This window comes from Elephas maximus, chromosome 3, assembly GCF_024166365.1.
Source record: "Elephas maximus indicus isolate mEleMax1 chromosome 3, mEleMax1 primary haplotype, whole genome shotgun sequence".
NCBI classification, from domain to species: Eukaryota; Metazoa; Chordata; class Mammalia; order Proboscidea; family Elephantidae; genus Elephas; species Elephas maximus.
In genome coordinates, this window is record NC_064821.1 from 72,207,151 (window position 1) to 72,224,712 (window position 17,562).

Here is a 17,562-nt window from a genome sequence, read left to right on the forward strand (position 1 = left end):
GTAGAGCAGAATTTCAAGTTCTCATGGACTCCTGACTTTCTGGAGCCATGGAGGCTGGATGACCCTCCAAAACTATTGCTCTGAGGTAATCTTTAAACCTTAAACCAAAAATAACCCCTTAAGTCTTCTTAAAACCAAACAATAGTTTAGCTTAACTAGTAAAAAATGTCTGCCTTGAGCATTATGCTTTTCTAAGATCTATACGAGAGCAATATTACAACAGCAACTCAAAAGATTAAATAGGAACCTTAGAGACCAGTGAGGTCATGTTAATGCCAAAGGAACAACTCAAAAGGAGAGTGAGAATGGTTGCATAACTTGAAGAATGTAATCAATGTCTGAGTTGGTGCATGTTTTGCTGCGTGTATTAACAACAGCAGCAGCATCAACAAGAGTCCTTCAGACTGAAATGAAAGGATACTAGATAGTAACTTGAATCCACAGGAAGAAATAAAGACCACTAGTATAGGGTCGCTATGAGTCAGAATCGATTCGACGGCACTGGGTTTGGTTTTGGTTTTTAGTAAAGAGTGAAAGGACAAATATAACTAAGAGTCTATGGCAAAGTTCGGAGCCCTGGTGGCCCAGCAGCTAAAAGCTCGGCTGCTAACCAAAAGGTTGGCAATTCGAACCCACCAGCCAGCGAATCCTTGGAAACCCTATGGAGCAGTTCTACTCTGCCCTACAGGGTTGCTATGATTCAGAATTGACTCGACAGCACACAACAGTAAAGATAACTACATACGTAAATATAAAAGTCAGTATTAATGTAGTTCTGGTTCATAACTTTTTTTCCTTTATGACTTAAAAGACAACTACATAAAACAATAATTATGAATCTGTCCTGAAGCTCATACAATGTATAAAAGTTTAATTTGTGTAATAATAACAACATACAATGGGGTAGGATGGAAGTAAATATGAAGAAAGTTTGTGTATACTATATAAATTACATTGGTATTAATTCAAACTGCTGTCGTCAGTGCCATCGAGTTGATTACCTCTCATAGTCACTACATGTGACAAAGTAGAACTGCTCCATAGGGGTTTCCAGGCTGTAATCTTTACAGAAGCAGATCGCCATGTCTTTCTCCTGCACAGCTGCTGGGTGGGTTTGAACCAACAACCTTTTGGTTAGTAGCCGAGCACTGCACCACCAGTGCTCCTTAATTCAAACTAGATTGTTACAAACAAAGCTTCAAACCAGTTCAGCCATGGCCAATGAAGTAAAATCAGAACAGAACTTAATTTTTAAAATTACGGTGATCGGGAATGATAACTGGAACAAGAAAAATTAGAGGTCTGAGCTCTGGAACGGGAAACTTAGAAGAGGCATAGTGAGTACTTTCAGGAGCCTGATGCATGACACTGGATTACTGGCAGGACTGTGGAGAGTGACACACATTGAAAGCAAGGTGGTCTGCTGCCATCTTTGAGTAGTGCACCACTGTTTCTGATTCTACTCAAAATCCAGTGGGCAATAGATTTGGTTGCTATGCAACATGTACGTTGCATTTGTTTTCTAATAGGGAGATTAGGTTTCTAGCAAGGCTTTGACCCATACTTTTCCCTGTTCCGGTTATTGTTCCAGTTCACCCAAATTTTAAAAATTCAGGCCTTTTCTGGTTTTGCTTCCTCGGCCACGACTAAACCAGGAAGAATCGGGTCAAAGCCCTGGTTTTAAATGAAAATGTTAATTGTAACCCCAAGAGCAACTGGTAAGAAAATAACTAAAAAGTATATAGTAAAAGAAATGAGAAAACAAAAAAACATCATTGCCATCAAGTTGATTCCGACTCATAGTGACCCTATAGGACAGAGAAGAACTGCTCCAGAGGGTTTCAAAAGAGCAGCTCGTGGATTCAAATTGCCAACTTTTTGGTTAGCAGCCTAAGGCTTAAACACTGTGCCAACAGTGCTCCTGAAAAGAAATGACAAGGGAATCATAACAGTACACTAGGAAATATCTAATACAAAAACAAACAAACAAACAAACAAAAAACCCCAAACCCATTGCCCTCCAGTTGATTCCGACTCATAGCAACCCTATAGGACAGAGTAGAACTGCCCCATAGGGTTTCCAAGGATTCGAACTGCTGACCTTTTGGTTAGCAGCTGTAGCACTTAACCACTACACCACCAGGGTTTCCTCTAATACAAAAGAAGGCAGTAATTGAGGAATTGAACAAAACAAATATGCCATATAGAAAGCCAATAGCAAACTGGCAGAAATCCTTCCTTATCAGTAATTAAATTAAACGTTGTTGTGAGGTGTAATCTTTATGGAAGCAGATCACCAGCTTTTTTCCCCACAGAGTAGCTGAGTGGGTTTGTACCTTCAGGCTTTCAGTTATCAGCTGGGCAGTTAACCATTGTACTACTAGGGCTCCTAAATTAAATGTAAATGGACTAAATTCTCCAATTAAAAGGCAGGGACTGGTAAAATGGATTTAAAAACAGGTTCAACAATATGTTGTCTACAGGAGACACATTTTAAATTCAAAGACACTAATAGATTTAAAGTGAAAGGATGGAAAAAGGTATTTAATGCAAGCAGTAACCAACAGAGTTAGTGCCTATACTAATATCAGACAAAAGAGATACTTGAAAAAATGTTACAAGAAGGACATCATAAAATGATTAGAGGATTAATCTATCAAGAAGATATAACAATTATAAACATATATTCACCTAACAACAGAGCCCTAAAATACGTGAAGCAAAAACTGATAGAATTGAAGGGAGATACATACAATTCAAGGGAGCCTTCGTGGCACAAAGGTTAAGTACTTGGCTGCTATCAGAAAGGTAGGTAGTTTGAACCCACCCAGTGGCTCTGCTGGAAAAAGATGTGGCAATCTGGTCCCATAAAGACTACAGCCAAGAAAATCCTATGGGGCAGTTCTACTCTGTCACATGGGGTTGCTATGGGTTGGAATAGACTTGATGGCACACAACAGCAACAACAATACAGGCAGTCCAACAATAATAGTTGGAGATTTCAACATCCTGCTTTCAATAATAACTAAAACACCTAGACAAAAGAGAAAGAAGAAAACAGAAAACTCAAACACTATAAACCAATTTGACCTAATAGATATCTATAGACCATCCCTCTAACAATAACAGAACACTCACTCTTCTCTCCCAACCCCAGTGCCGCTGCGTGGATTCCGACGCATAGCGACCCTATAGGACAGAGTAGAACTGCCCCATAGAGTTTCCAAGGAGCGCCTGGCAGATTCGAACTGCTGACCCTTTGGTTAGCAGCCGTAGCACTCTTCTCTAGTGGGTGTAAGACATTCTCCAGGATAGACCACAGGTTAGGTCACAAAACAGGTATGAATAAATTTAAAAAGAAAATTATCTTCTCTGACCACAATGGAATAAAATTAGAAATCAACAGCAGAAGGATCTCTGGAAAATTTACAAATAAGTGGAAACGAAGCAAACTCTTAACCAACAGGTCGAAGAAGAAATTACAAGGGAAATTAGAAAACAATTTTGAGAGGAATGAAAATGAAAACACAACATACCAAAACTTATGGGATGCAGAGACAGCAATGCCCAGAGAAATTTATAGTTGTAAATGCCTATATTAAAAAAGAAGATTTCAAATCAATAACCTATATGTCTACCTTAAGGAATTGGAAAAAGAAGAGTAAACTACCCCAAAAGCCAGTGGAAGAAAGGAAAATTAAGAATTTGAGCAGAGATAAATGAAACAGAGAATTAAAAAAAAAAAGTCAGTAATGCCAATAATTGGTTCTTTGAAGAGATCAACAAAATTGACTCATCTTTAGCTAGACTGACCAAGACCAAAAAAAAAAAAAAAAAAAAAAAGAAGATGCAAATCACTAAAATTAGGAATCGGGGTGGGGGCACTATTACCGACTTTACAGAAATGGAAAAGTATTTTAAGAGACTACTATGAACTATCTGTACACCCACCAACAAATCAGATAACCCAGATGAAATGTACAAATCCCGAGAAACCCCAAAATCACCTGACTCAAGTAGAGATTGAATCAGTAATCAAAATATTTCCAACAACTAAAAGCCCATTAGATAGCTTTCACTAGTGAATTCTACCAAATGTTTAAAGAATTAACACTCATTCTTCTCAAACTGTCCCAAAGAATAGAAGAGGGGACACTTCCTAACTCATTTCAAGAGGCCAGTATTATCCTGATACCAAAGCTAGACAGACATTGCAATAAAAGGCTACAGGCCAGTATCTCTAGTGAATATAGATGCAAAAATCCTCAACAACATAGAAGCAAACCAAATCCAGCAGCATATTAAAAGGATTATATACCATGACCAAGTGGGATTTATTCCAGAAATGGAAAAGTGGTCCAACATACAAAACCAATCACTGTGATATACATTAACAGAAGGCGAAAAACGCACCACAGGATCATCCTAGCTGATGTAGCAAAAGCATTTTTAACAAAATCCAACACCTTTTCATGATAAAAACACCCCACAAACTAGGAAGAGAACTTCCTCAACCTAAAAAAAGAGAAATTTATGAAAAACCAACAGTTAACATCATACTTAATGATGAAAGACTGAGGGCTTTCCCCATAAGAAACAAAATAAGAACAAGCCTCCTCTTGCCACTTCTATTTAACATTATATTGAAAGTTCTAGCCAGGGCAATTAGGCAAGAACATGAAATAAAAGGACCATTGTGATCCACAGTTGTTTTAATTTTATTTTTGTTGTTATTGTTGAGAATATACAGCAGGACATATACCAATTCAACAATTTCTACACATACAATTCAGTGACAATATTTTTCAAGTCGTGATCCATAGGGTTTTCACTGGCTGATTTTCAGAAGTAGACTGCCAGACCTTTCTTCCTAGTCTGTCTCATTCTGGAAGCTCTGCTGAAACCTGTTCAGCATCACAACACACAAGCCTCCACTGACAGACAAGTGGTGGTTGCACTTGGGGTCCGCTGGCTAGGAACTGAAGCTGGGTCTCCCTCATAGCAGGCGAGACTTCTATCACTGAACCACTACCCTCTTTCACATCCCAGTAAAATGACTTTAATTAAAAACCAAATCAAACCCAAAAAACCAAACAAATGGAAAATAACAATACTGGTGACAACGTGAAGAAATTGGAACCCTTATACATTGCTCCTCATATACTGCTGAAAATGACTTGAAGCACTTAGAAGCACTTATAGATGAAGATCAAAGACTACAGTCTTAATTATGGATTATACCTCAACATAAAGAAAACAAAAACCCTCACAACTGGACCTATAAGCAACATCATGATAAATGGAGAAAATACTGAAGTTGTCAAGGGTTTCCTTTTACTTGGTTCAACAATCACTGCCCACAGAAACAGCAGTCAAGAAATCTAAAAAGGTACTGCATTGGGAAAATCTGCTGCAAAAGACCTCTTTAAAGTGTTGAAAAGCAAAGATGTCAGTTTGATAACTAAGGTGCGCCTGACCCAAAACATGGTATTGGTGAAAAATATTGAATACACCATGCACTGCCAAAAAAACAAACAAATCTGTCCTGGAGAAAGTAAACCCAGAATGTTCCTTAGAAGAGAGGATGGAGAGACTTCATCTTGCTTACTTTGGACATGTTATCTCAGGATGGTCCAATTCTGGAGGATATCATGTTTGGTAAAGTAGAGTCAGCAAAAAAGAGGAAAACCCTCAATGAGATGGACTCACATAGTCGCCGCAACAATGAGCTCAAACATTTTTGAGGATGGCACAGGACCAGGCAACATTTTGCTCTGTTATATGCACGGCTGCTACGAGTCGGAGATCACTCGATTGCACCTAAAAACAACAACATACACTGCTCCTCATATATTGCTAGTGGAAATGTAGAATGGTGCAGCCACTGTGGAAAACACTGTGGAAAAGTTTAGTGGTTCCTCAAAAAGATAACATAGAATTATCCTATGACCCAGCAATTCCACCTATTCATAATTGTCACAAGGTAGAAACAACTCAAATATCCGTCAACTGACTAATGGACCACATCTACCACAGCCTCCACCAGACTGAGTCCAGTACAACTAGATGGTGCCCAGCTACCACCACTGACTGCTCTGACAGGGATCACAATAGAAAGTCCCAGGCAGAGCTGGAGAAAAATGTAGAACAAAATTCTAACTCAAAAGGAAAGACCAGACTTGCTGGCCCGACAGAGACTAGAGAAATCCTGAGAGTATGGCCCCCGGACACTCTTTCAGCTCAGTAATGAGGTCACTTCTGAGGTTCATCCTTCAGCCAAAGATTTAACAGGACTTTTTTTATGGAAGAAAACAAGACTAAAGGTGTATACTAGCCCTGGGGCAGGGACTGGATGGCAGGAGGGAACAAGAGAACTAGTAGTAGGGAGCCCAGGGTTGAGAATGGAGAGTGATGACATGTCGTGAGGCTGTTAACCAATGTCATACAACAATGTGTGTACTAACCGTTTGATAAGAAACTAGTTTGTTCTGTAAACCTTCATCTAAAGTATAATAAAAAAAAGAAAAAAAAAATCCATCAACTGGATGGATAAACAAAATATGGTACAGCCATACAGTGGGTTATTATTCAGCCATAGAGATGAAGTACTGATACATGCTACCACATACATGAACCTGAAAACATGCGGTGCAGTGAATTACTTAACACGGCTCTTCTAGCCACTGTCTTCCCCTGTGTGTGTGTGTATCACCCATCTGTCAGTTTGTTGTACTGTGGTGGGTTGCATGTTGCTGTGATGCTGGAAGCTATGCCACCAGTATTTGAATATCAGCAGGTTTCAGCTGAGCTTCCAGACTAAGACAGACTAGGTAGAAGGACCCAGCAGTCTACTTCTGAAAAGCATTAGCCAATGAAAACCTTATGAACAGCAGTGGAACACTGTCTGAAATAGTGCTGGAAGATGAGCCCCTCAGGTTGGAAGGTACTCAAAAGATGACTGGGGAAGAGCTGCTCCTCAAAGTAGAGTCGACTTTAACGATGTGGATGGAGTCAAGCTTTCAGGACCTTCATGTGCTGATGGCGTGTGACTTAAAATGAGAAGAAACAGCTGCAAATATCCATTAATAATCGGAACGTGTAAAGTACGACGTATGAATCTAGGAAAACTGGAAATCATCAAAAATGAAATTGAACGCATAAAAATCTACATCCTAGGCAAAAGTGAGCTGAAATGGACTCGTATTCGCCATTTTGAATCAGACAATCATATGGTCTACTATGCCGGGAATAAGAAATTGAAAGGGAATGTTTGCATTCATTGTCAAAAAGAACATTTCAAGATCTATTCTGAAGTACAATGCTGTCAGTGATAGGATAATATCCATGCATCTATAAGGAAGACCAGTTAATACGACTATTATTCAAATTTATGTACCAACCATCAAGGCCAAAGATGAAAAAAAATTAAAGATTTTTACCAACTTTTGTAGTCTGAAATTGATCAAACATACAATCAGAATGCATTACTGTACTGGTGATTGGAATGCAAAAGTTGGAAACAGAGAAGGGAGAGCGGTAATTGGAAACTACAGCCTTGGTGATAGAAATGATGCTGGAGATCCTGTGACAGAATTTTGCAAGACCAATGACTTCTTAATTGCAAATACATTTCTTCAACAACATAAAGAGGCGACTATATACATGGACTTCGCCAGGTGGAATACGCAGGAAACAAATTGATTACGTCTGTGGAGACAACTGAAAAGCTCAGTATCAGTGGTCAGAACAAGGCCAGGGGCCGACTGCGGAACAGACCATCAATTACTCACATGCAAGTTCAAGCTGAAGCTGAAGAAAATCAGAACAAGTCCACGAGAGCCAACGTACGGCCTTGAGTATATCTCACCTGAATTTAGAAACCATGTCAAAAATAGATTTGAGGCACTGAACACTAAGGCACACCTTAGTCCTCAAAGTGGTATCTTTGTTCTAAGCTGCACTGAAGGCACTGGCAAAAAACAAGGCTCTGGGAATCGAAGGAATACCAACTGAGATGTTCCAACAAATGGATGTAGCACTGGAAGCACTCACTCATCTATGTCAAGAAATTTGGAAGACAGCTACATGACCAACCGGCTGGAAGAGAGCCGTATTTACGCCTATTCCAAAGAAAGGTGGTCTTGCTAATTGTGGAAATTACAGAATATCATTAATCTCATATGCATATACAACTTTGCTGAAGATTATTCAAAAGCCATGGCAGCAATACAGGGAACTGCCAGAAATTCAAGCCGGATTCAGGGGAGGACGTGGAACGAGGGATACCATTGTTGATTTCAGATGGATCCTGGCTGAAAGCAGAGAATACCAGAAAGATATTTATCTGTGTTTTATTGACTACACATAGGCATTTGACTGCGTGGATCATAACAATTTACGGATAACATTGGGAAGAATGGGAATTCCAGAACACTTAATTGTGCTCATGAAGAACCTGCAGATACATCAAGAGGCAGTCATTCGAACAGAACAAGGCGATACTGTGTGGTTTAAAGTCAGAAAAGGTGTGTATCAGGGTTGTATCCTTTCACCATACTTATTCAATCTGTATGCTGAGCAAATAATCTGAGAAGCTAGACTATAGGAAGAACGGGGCATCAGGATTGCAGGAAGACTCGTTAACAACCTGCGTTATGCAGATGACACAACCTTGCTTACTGAAAGCGAAGAGGACTTGAAGTACTTACTAATGAAGATCAAAGACCACAGCCTTCAGTATGGATTACACCTGAACATAAAACAAAAATCCTCACAACTGGACCAGTAAACAATACCACGATAAACAGAGAAAAGATTGAAGTTGTCAAGGATTTCGTTCTACTCAGATTCACAATCAACACCCATGGAAGAAGCAGTCAAAAAATCAAAAGATGCATTGCATTGAGCAAATCTGCTACAAGAGGCCACTTTAAAGTGTTAAAAAACAAAGATGTCATCTTGAAAACTAAGGTGTGCCTGACCCAAGTCATGGTGTTTTTCAATCGCATCATATGCATTCGAAAGCTGGACAAATGAATAAGGAAGACCAAAGAATTGAAGTCTCTGAATTGTAGTGCTGGAGAAGAATATTGACTATACCATGGACTACCAAAAGAACAAACAAATCTGTCTTGGAAGAAGTACAGCCAGAGTGCTCCTTAGAAGCAAGGATGGCGAGGCTACGTCTCACATACTTTGGACACATTATAAGGAAGGATCAGTCCCTGGGGAAGGACATCATGCCTGGTAAAGTAGAGGGTTGGTGAAAAAGAGGATGACCCTCAACGAGATGGACTGACACAGCGGTTGCTGGGCTCAAGCACAACGATTGTGAGGACGGCTCAGGACCGGGCAGTGTTCTGTTCTGTTGTACCCACGGTTGCTATGAGTTGGAACTGACCTGATGGCACCTAACAAAACAGCCATAGTCTTTGTGATTTCCATACAAGGATTGAGTTGGACTATGTAAATAAGGTGTTTGTGGCCCACCAAGGGAATCGGACAGCATTGTCCATGCTGCCGTGGTAGAACCACGTAAATAAGTTGTATGGAACCCGAATGAGGGGACTGGTCAGTTTTGACATCCCACAAGCCTTAAAATGAGCTCATTCCAGAGGCAAGGAAGAGGACTTCACTACCATCAAGAAGAAATATAACCAGGAGTGGTGCAGGTCCTTTGGACCCCGGGGTTCCTGTGCTAAGAATTTCCTAGATATAGGAGACAGAGCCTTAATACTCGAGATGGCAAGAAGCTACAGCAAGCAGAAACAGCAGCATTAGAATCAGGAGACTGACAGAAGACAACATGGTGGGCTTCCCAGCCCATGGAGCGAGGCACCTACAGAGGGCATGCTGATCCATGAAGTGAGAGAGCTGAGTGTCTTTGGGCAGGAGGCTTTCTGGTGGAGTGGGGTGCCCTCAGGCACTTACTGGCAGAGCTAAAAGAGCTTGCCCAAGCAGGGCAGAGGCCAGGCTGATGGTTGTGGGCCAAGAGACAAGGCCTGTCCTGAGGGCGCCAAGAGGAGCCTGTTCTCTGGAGGCCAAGCACCAGGGCCCAGGCCCAAGTAGGGCCTTGTGGCAGAGGTCTGCCTGCAGGCATGGCTGGAGAAGAAGCTGTCCTGATCCAAGAACTGTAACCTGGGTCATTCCTAATCCTGAATTGTAACCTGTTACTTTCCTAATAAGTGCCATAACTGTGAGTACGGTATATGAGTTATGTGTGGCCATCACAATGCACACTGAATCCAGCAGAGAAACAGAGAGTGCTGTGGGAGGGATGGCTGGTGTCAGAATTGGTAAAAAGGTTGGAGAGAGGAGCTATGTCTGACCTCTGCCTCACAGGCATTAGTTTTGGGCTGACGCTGCTCTGATTCTTTCTCCTCCCGTTTGTGAAATTAAATAATGAGGTCTGACACCACCACCACACCATTTTTATAAAACATTGTGCTAAATGAAAGAAGCCAGATACAAAAGGCCACATAGTGTATAATTTCATTTTTTACGAACCACACAGTATACGTAAACCCATAGAAACAGAAAGAGGATTAGTGGTTGCAGGGACCAGAGGCAGGGAGAATGGGGAGTGACTGCTTAGTGGGTATGGGGTTTTTTTTTTGCAGTGATGGACATGTTTTGGAATTAGATAGTGGTAATGGTTCACGACATTGTGAATGTACTAAAAGCCACAAACTGTACACTTTAAAATAGCTAATTTAATGTGATGTGAATTTTACTTCAATAAAAAAAAATCATAGAAAACGTCACATTTAGAATGGGTTGTTCCATTCTAACGTGTATACTGGGTCACATACAAAATGTATTCCTTAATGTGCACTGTGGTCCAAAAAATGTAAAGGCTACCATGCTGGGACTACCTAGCTTAACTGCATCTTGTATAGAGGAAACTGAAGCTCAAAGAGGGAAGTGACTTGATAAAGGAGAACAGGAAGTCAGCAGCAAAATAAGGACTAAAATCTAGGATTGTCTGATTCCATTACACCAATGCTATATTAACTCAAAAAGTAATAAATTTGTGTTAACTTTTTATAATTGCTAAAATAGTATATGCTTGTTTTAAAAAATTAACACATACCTTAATTTTTAATGGCTGCTTGATACATTACTAATGGGGAAGAAGGGAGAGGATCACTGTAACAACCCCAGACCTCTAAACTCAACTGTAGCTAGACAATTTTTCTCTACTTTTTAAAAAATAAACTTAGAGTTCAAGATAATTTACATTTTGAAAAGTGTGGACAATATAAAAAGGGCTCAGAGGAATTTCAATAAATGACAGATTTGAGAAGAAAAACCATGAGAAAATGTTTAGAGAGTACAGGTTATTTCATTCAGAAAAGAAGGGCTGTGCTTCAAGTTTAGAGGGTTATCATGAAAAAGAAAGGGATCAGCTGGGGAATCTTAGTAAAGGCTATGGCTTAAATTCAATCCTGTGGTAAACAAGTCGAGTCTGAGGAAGACCTGAAACAAGATGCCTCTTCTTCTCTACACTCACAGTTTAGGATGAAAGGTTGTTGTTGTTAAGTGTCACTGAGTAGGTTTCGACTCATAGCGACCCTATTAAAACAGAACAAAACACTGTCCAGGCCTGTGCCATCCTCACAATTGTTATGCTTGAACCCACTGCTGCAGCCATTGCTTCGATCCATCTCGTTGAGGGTCCTCCTCTTTTTCACTGACCCTCTACTTTACCAAGTGTGATGTCCTTCTCCACGAACTGGTCCCTCCTGATAACATGTCCAAAGTATGTGAGACATAGTCTCGCCATCCTTGCTTCTAAGGAGCATTCTGGTTGTACTTCTTCCAACAAGTTTGTTCATTCTTTTAGCAGTCCGTGGTATAGTTAATATTCTTCACCAACACCACGCTTCAAAGACTTCAATTCTTCAGTCTTTCTTATTCATCGTTCAGCTTTCGCGTGGAGATGAAGTGACAGAAAATACCATGACTTGGGTCAGGTGCACCTTAGTCTTCAAGGTAACATTTTTGCCTTTTAACACTTCAAAGAGATCTTTTGCAGCAGATTTGCCCAATGCAATGCGTTTTTTGATTTCTTGACTGCTGCTTCCATGGCTGTTGAGTGTGGATCCAAGTAAAACGAAGTCCTTGACAGCTTTAATCTTTTCTCCATTTATCATGATGTTGCTTATTGGTCCAGCTGTGAGGATTTTTGTTTTCTTTATGTTGAGGCTTAATCCATGCTGAAGGCTGTGGTTTTTGATCTTCATCAATAAGTGCTTCAAATCCTCTTCACTTTCAGCAAGCAAGGTTGGGTCATCTGCATAACACAGGTTGTTAATGAGTCTTCCTCCAATCCTGATGTCCCATTCTTCTTCATATAGTTCAGCTTCTCAAATTATTTGCTCAGCATACAGATTGAGTAAGTATGGTGAAAGGATCCAACTCTGACGCACATCTTTCCTGACTTTAAAGTATACAATATCCCCTTTTTCTGTTCAAATGACTGCCTTTTGATCTACGTACAGGTTCCTCATGAGCATGATTAAGTGTTCTGGAAATCCCATTCTTCCCAATGTTGTCCATAATTTGTTAGTATCCAAACAGTCGAATGCCTTTGCATAGACAGTAAAACACAGGTAAACATCTTCCTGGTATTCTCTGCTTTCAGTCAGGATCCACCTGACATCAGCAATGATATCCCTGGTTCCACATCCTCTTCTGAATCCGGCTTAAACTTCTGGCAGTTCCCTGCTGATATACTGTTGCAGCTGCTTTAGAATGATCTTCAGCAAAATTTTACTTGCGTGTAATATTAATTATATTGTTCAATAATTTTCACATTCAGTTGGATCAACTTCCTTGGGAAGAAGCATAAATATGGATGTTTTCCAGTTGGTTGGCCAGGTAGCTATCTTCCAAATTTCGTGTCATAGACGAGTAAGCACTTCCAGTGCTGCATCAGTTTGTTGAAACAGATGATAGGTAGTTTCTACCTAATTCATGGAAACATGAGCTAAAAAGGGCTTTGATTGTAATTCAGGATTACTAGTTAAAAAAAAGTGCTTCATTTTTCTCCTAAAAGACAAACAGCTTCCCTTACCTCTGGCTACAGAATCAAGTTCAAACCTCTTAGCTTAGAATTCAAGGCTTTAAGAATCCAGCTCCTACATTCTATCAGTCTTATTACGATCTTAGTCTCAACAGATACTCTCTACGTAGGTGAAATCAATGTTCATCTTCATTCCAAAAGCTATGGAAGCCAACTAAAGTTTGATTAAAATAATTCAGAATTTGTGTTGGAGATAACCATCACTTAAATTTTTTTTTTTTTTGCAATAGTCAGGTATTTACAGAAAAGTTGAAAGTATAAGGAGCATTCTTTGCCTAATCATTGATAGTGAGTTGCTGACTCCTGAATGCCTCAGTGTTTTTCCTATAAACAAGGACATTCTCTTACCTAATCTCAATACAACCAGCAGAGTCAAGATTTAACCCTGATATATAACTGCCAGTTGATTCTCCAATCCCATTCAAGTCTCACGATGTGTCCCAAGCATCTCTTTTTAATAGCAAAAGGATCGAGTTCAGAATCATGTGTTGAATTTAGTTATCATGTCTCGTCAGCCTTCTTCAGCATAATAGAGTTCCTCAGATTTTCTTTCGATTGCGTGACCCTGACACTTCTAAAGATTACAGCACAATTATTTTGCAAAATGCCCCTCAATGGGGGTTTGTGTGCAAATTGCATCTTAGAAAGGAGTATCACTGGTGATACTGCATTTTTACTGTATTCCATCAGGCGGCTCACATTTTGGATTTGTTCCATTACTAATAATGTTTGGAGCCCTAGTGGCACAGTGGTTAAGAGTTCACGCCGCTAACAAAAAAGGTTGGCAGTTTGATTCCAACAGCTGCTCCTTGGAAACCCTATGAGGCAGTTCAACTCTGTCCTATAGGGTTGCTATGAGTTGGAATCAACTTGACGGCAATGGGTTTGGTTTTTTTTGGTTTTGACAATCCCATCATTCTTTGAGCACATCCTTGCTTTCTCAAACCAGATATTCCAGGCTCATCTTGTACCTTCCTTGCCCCAATCCTGAAATAAGGAGCCCTAGCTCCTTTTAGTGGTAAATGGTATTTAAAGGCCAAAACAATGAGGTGTGCTCATTGCTATTGGGGTATTGTTGCTCCTAAACCCCCTCAGTGGACAGTGAGGCAATGTATACATATAGAGATACACATAGAACAATACACTCAGACATGCACATCTATTTTTTCCTATATCTACCCATTTATCGGCACTGGTTTGTTTGTTTTTTATATATTGAAACTCATGAATTCACACTTATACTTCCAATTTGAATCCAACACAGTAAGATTCATTAAAGTTTCTTCCCTTTCTGTATTGATGTCACCTTTCTCTGACAATGAGAAATAAGACTAACTATAATACGCCAAGGCTAAGGGTTTTGAACTTTGGACCCATTCTGCACCTCAGCAAAGTATCATGCAGCCCCAAGTGACCAGGCATAGAAACCATTCAGTAGAATAGTGCCTCAAAGCATGGAATACTACACGATAAAGAACAATAACAAATCTGCAACAAATCGCACAAAATGGATAAACCTTGAAGACATTATGCTGAGTGAAATAAGTCAATCGCAAAAGGACAAATACTGTATGAGACCACTATTATAAAAACTCATGAAGAGGTTTAAACACAGAAAACAATTTTTGATGGTTCGGAGGGAGGGGCAGGGTGGGGAGGGAAATAGATGCAAAGTGGTAACTTTGGGGACGGGTACGACAGTACACTACACTGGGGAAGCCAGCACAAGCTGACCAAGGCAAGATTATGGAAGCTTCATCGACACATTCAAACTCCCTGAGGGACTGAATTACTGGGCTGAGGACCATGGTCTTGGGGGACATCTAGCTCAACTGGCATAACATAGTTTATAAAGAAAATGTTCTACATCACACTTTGGTGAGTAGTGTCTGGGGTTTTAAAAGCCTGTGAGTGGCCATTTAAGATACTCTACTGGTCTCACCCTGTCTGGAGCAAGGGCGAATGAAGAAAACCAAAGACATAAGGGAAAGATTACTCTAAAGGACTAATGGACCACAAGTACCACAGCCTCCAGCAGACTGAGTCCAGCACAACTAGATGATGCCTAGCTACCACCACCGACTGCTCTGACAGAGATCACAATAGAGGGTCCTGGAGAGAGCTGGAGAAAAATGTAGAACAAAATTCAAACTCACAAAAAAAAAAAAAAGGCCAGCCTTGCTGGTCTGACAGACTGCAGAAACCCTGAGAGTATGGCCCCCAGACACCCTTTTAACTCAGTACTGAAGTCACTCCTGAGGTTCCCCTTCAGCCAAAGATTAGACAGGTCCATAAATAAACAATAATACACCTAGGTCAACTATGTATACGAGACTAAATGGGCACACTAGCCCAGGGGCAAGGACAAGAAGGCAGGAGGGGACAGGAAAGCTGGACAAATGGAAATGGGGAACCCAAGGTCGAGAAGGGGAGTGTTGACACCTCACAGGGTTGGTAACCAATGTTACAAAACAATATGAGTATTAATTGTTCAATGAGAAACTAATTTGCTTTGTAAACCTTCATGTAAAGCACAATTAAAAAAAAATCTTAAAGCAGATAACCGACTATGTACCACCACCTTTAATTATAAAAAACAGCATATTCACTTAAAAAAGCAACGGACACAAGTTCAGTGTGATTTAGCCTGTTTAGTCATTAAAATACCACCCTAGAGTCCAAAATTAATGCCAAGGAATAAGATGGTTGGTACTACAAAGAAGTGTGTCCTTGTATGTGCTCTTGAGATAAGTTACTATTTTTAAGACTCATTTTCCTCATTTATAAAATGAGGATGCTGGACAAAATCAGTGGTTCCCAAATGTAAGACCCACTACATTTAAATCATTTGAGAAACATGTTAAAAATTCTGATTCCCATTCCAGACCTACTAGATCTTTGGGTATTTTTAACAAGCTCTTTAGCTGATTCTGAAATGCAGACAGGTTGGAACCCATTGGACTAAATTATTCTTAATTTCTCATCTTGTGTTACTAACACCATTAGTTGAGCTTTACATATATTTTCTGTAATCTCACAGCAACCTTGCAAAGCATGTATATTAGTGCCACTGTTCTAAACATTAAGAAATCAAGGCTCAGAAAGGTAAACTGTCCAAAGTCACACAATTAAGTACACAGCTGAGCCAAGAATCCAATCCGCTTGGTCCATTTTATTCCAAATAACAATTTCCTCTGTGGTTCTAATGTTATTCTGTAGAGTACTTAAAACATTGTCTATTATTTTAAATTTATTTTTAAAAGGAGAAAAATTTCAAGTGTGCTCTTAGAAATGACTGCTAAACCAAGTTGTGGAGAAGAGGCTACAGCACTGGTGGGAAGGCAAGACGAGGCTTACATTACGTTACCTCAGAAACTGCAACACCTACCTTAACTGTACCATCGTCACTGCCAGTGCAGACAAGCTGGGGACCCCTCCTGGCTGGATAACAGGAATTCACAAAGGAAGTATGTCCCTTCAGTCTTTTAACCCTCTCGCCTGTCTCACTATCCCACACAGCTACAGTTTTATCTGTGGATGCTGAGAAGAGCATACTAGAAGGTAAGAGGGAGAATGAAAAAAGAAATTAAGTGGAAACAATAGCAATCTATCTTTCCTACTTGCCAAAATTCTGACAGTTTTGCCCATGATGCTATCTCTGCTTAGAATACCTTACCCTACCCACAAAAACCCTGATCATGCTCTAGATCCTATTACAAGATCTACTTGATGAGGTTTTAAAAAGTATCCTTCTCTGACTTATGACATATTACATATCTATTATAGCAGTTTTCTCAATGTTTACTCCTCCTTTGTGATAGATAACATTTTACACAGAAGACATACTCCATCTGGAAATGTGTAACTACTCTGTGATGCTGCAGAGATAAAACTGACTGTGGCAATTCCTGACCTGATAGCTATTCAATTCCAACCCTTTCTCCAAAAACCAACTTTTATTTTGCCTCTGAGTGCTTTCTTTACTTAAATACTAAGAGGAAAATGCATAGTGGCTGTATACTAGTTGACCCAGGGCACCCTAAGATTTTAGAGGTCAGAGGTATAAAAAAAACAAAAAATTACCAAAATACATAACAATGGAACTAACTTTGTATAACCAAATTTCTATATTATCAATAGGTATTCTATAATTACATAGTCATTAAAATAATGATTGTGATAACCAGAGATGTTAGGCGAATAAGGATAGGGGAAAAAAGCCCCAGACAAGATGGTACATGCGGCTCTAACAAATATATAAAAACCAAATAGCTTTGAGTAGATAAAATGGGTCAAGGAAAACGTCATAATGTTAACAGTGATTATCTTTGGAGTGGTAGGAATATGAATTATTTTTTCATCTTTCTGCTTTTTTGGGATTCTCAAAATAAATATTTTATTACTTTTTTAGAGAAAAAAATTAATTTCTACACACAAAAATCTCATTTTGCTTTATGTTTTAAGAAGAAAACAAG

The 17,562-nt window shown here is 39.7% G+C and overlaps 1 protein-coding gene across 1 annotated transcript in view; it reads right to left on the reverse strand.

The window, feature by feature from the left end:
- SNRNP40 (small nuclear ribonucleoprotein U5 subunit 40) overlaps window positions 1-17,562 on the reverse strand; it is a 44,253-nt gene that overhangs the window by 20,067 nt on the left and 6,624 nt on the right. The window contains exon 4 of the mRNA XM_049878553.1: window positions 16,476-16,641. Coding sequence (XP_049734510.1) covers window positions 16,476-16,641 — 166 coding nt within the window. The remainder of the gene's footprint in view (window positions 1-16,475; window positions 16,642-17,562) is intronic.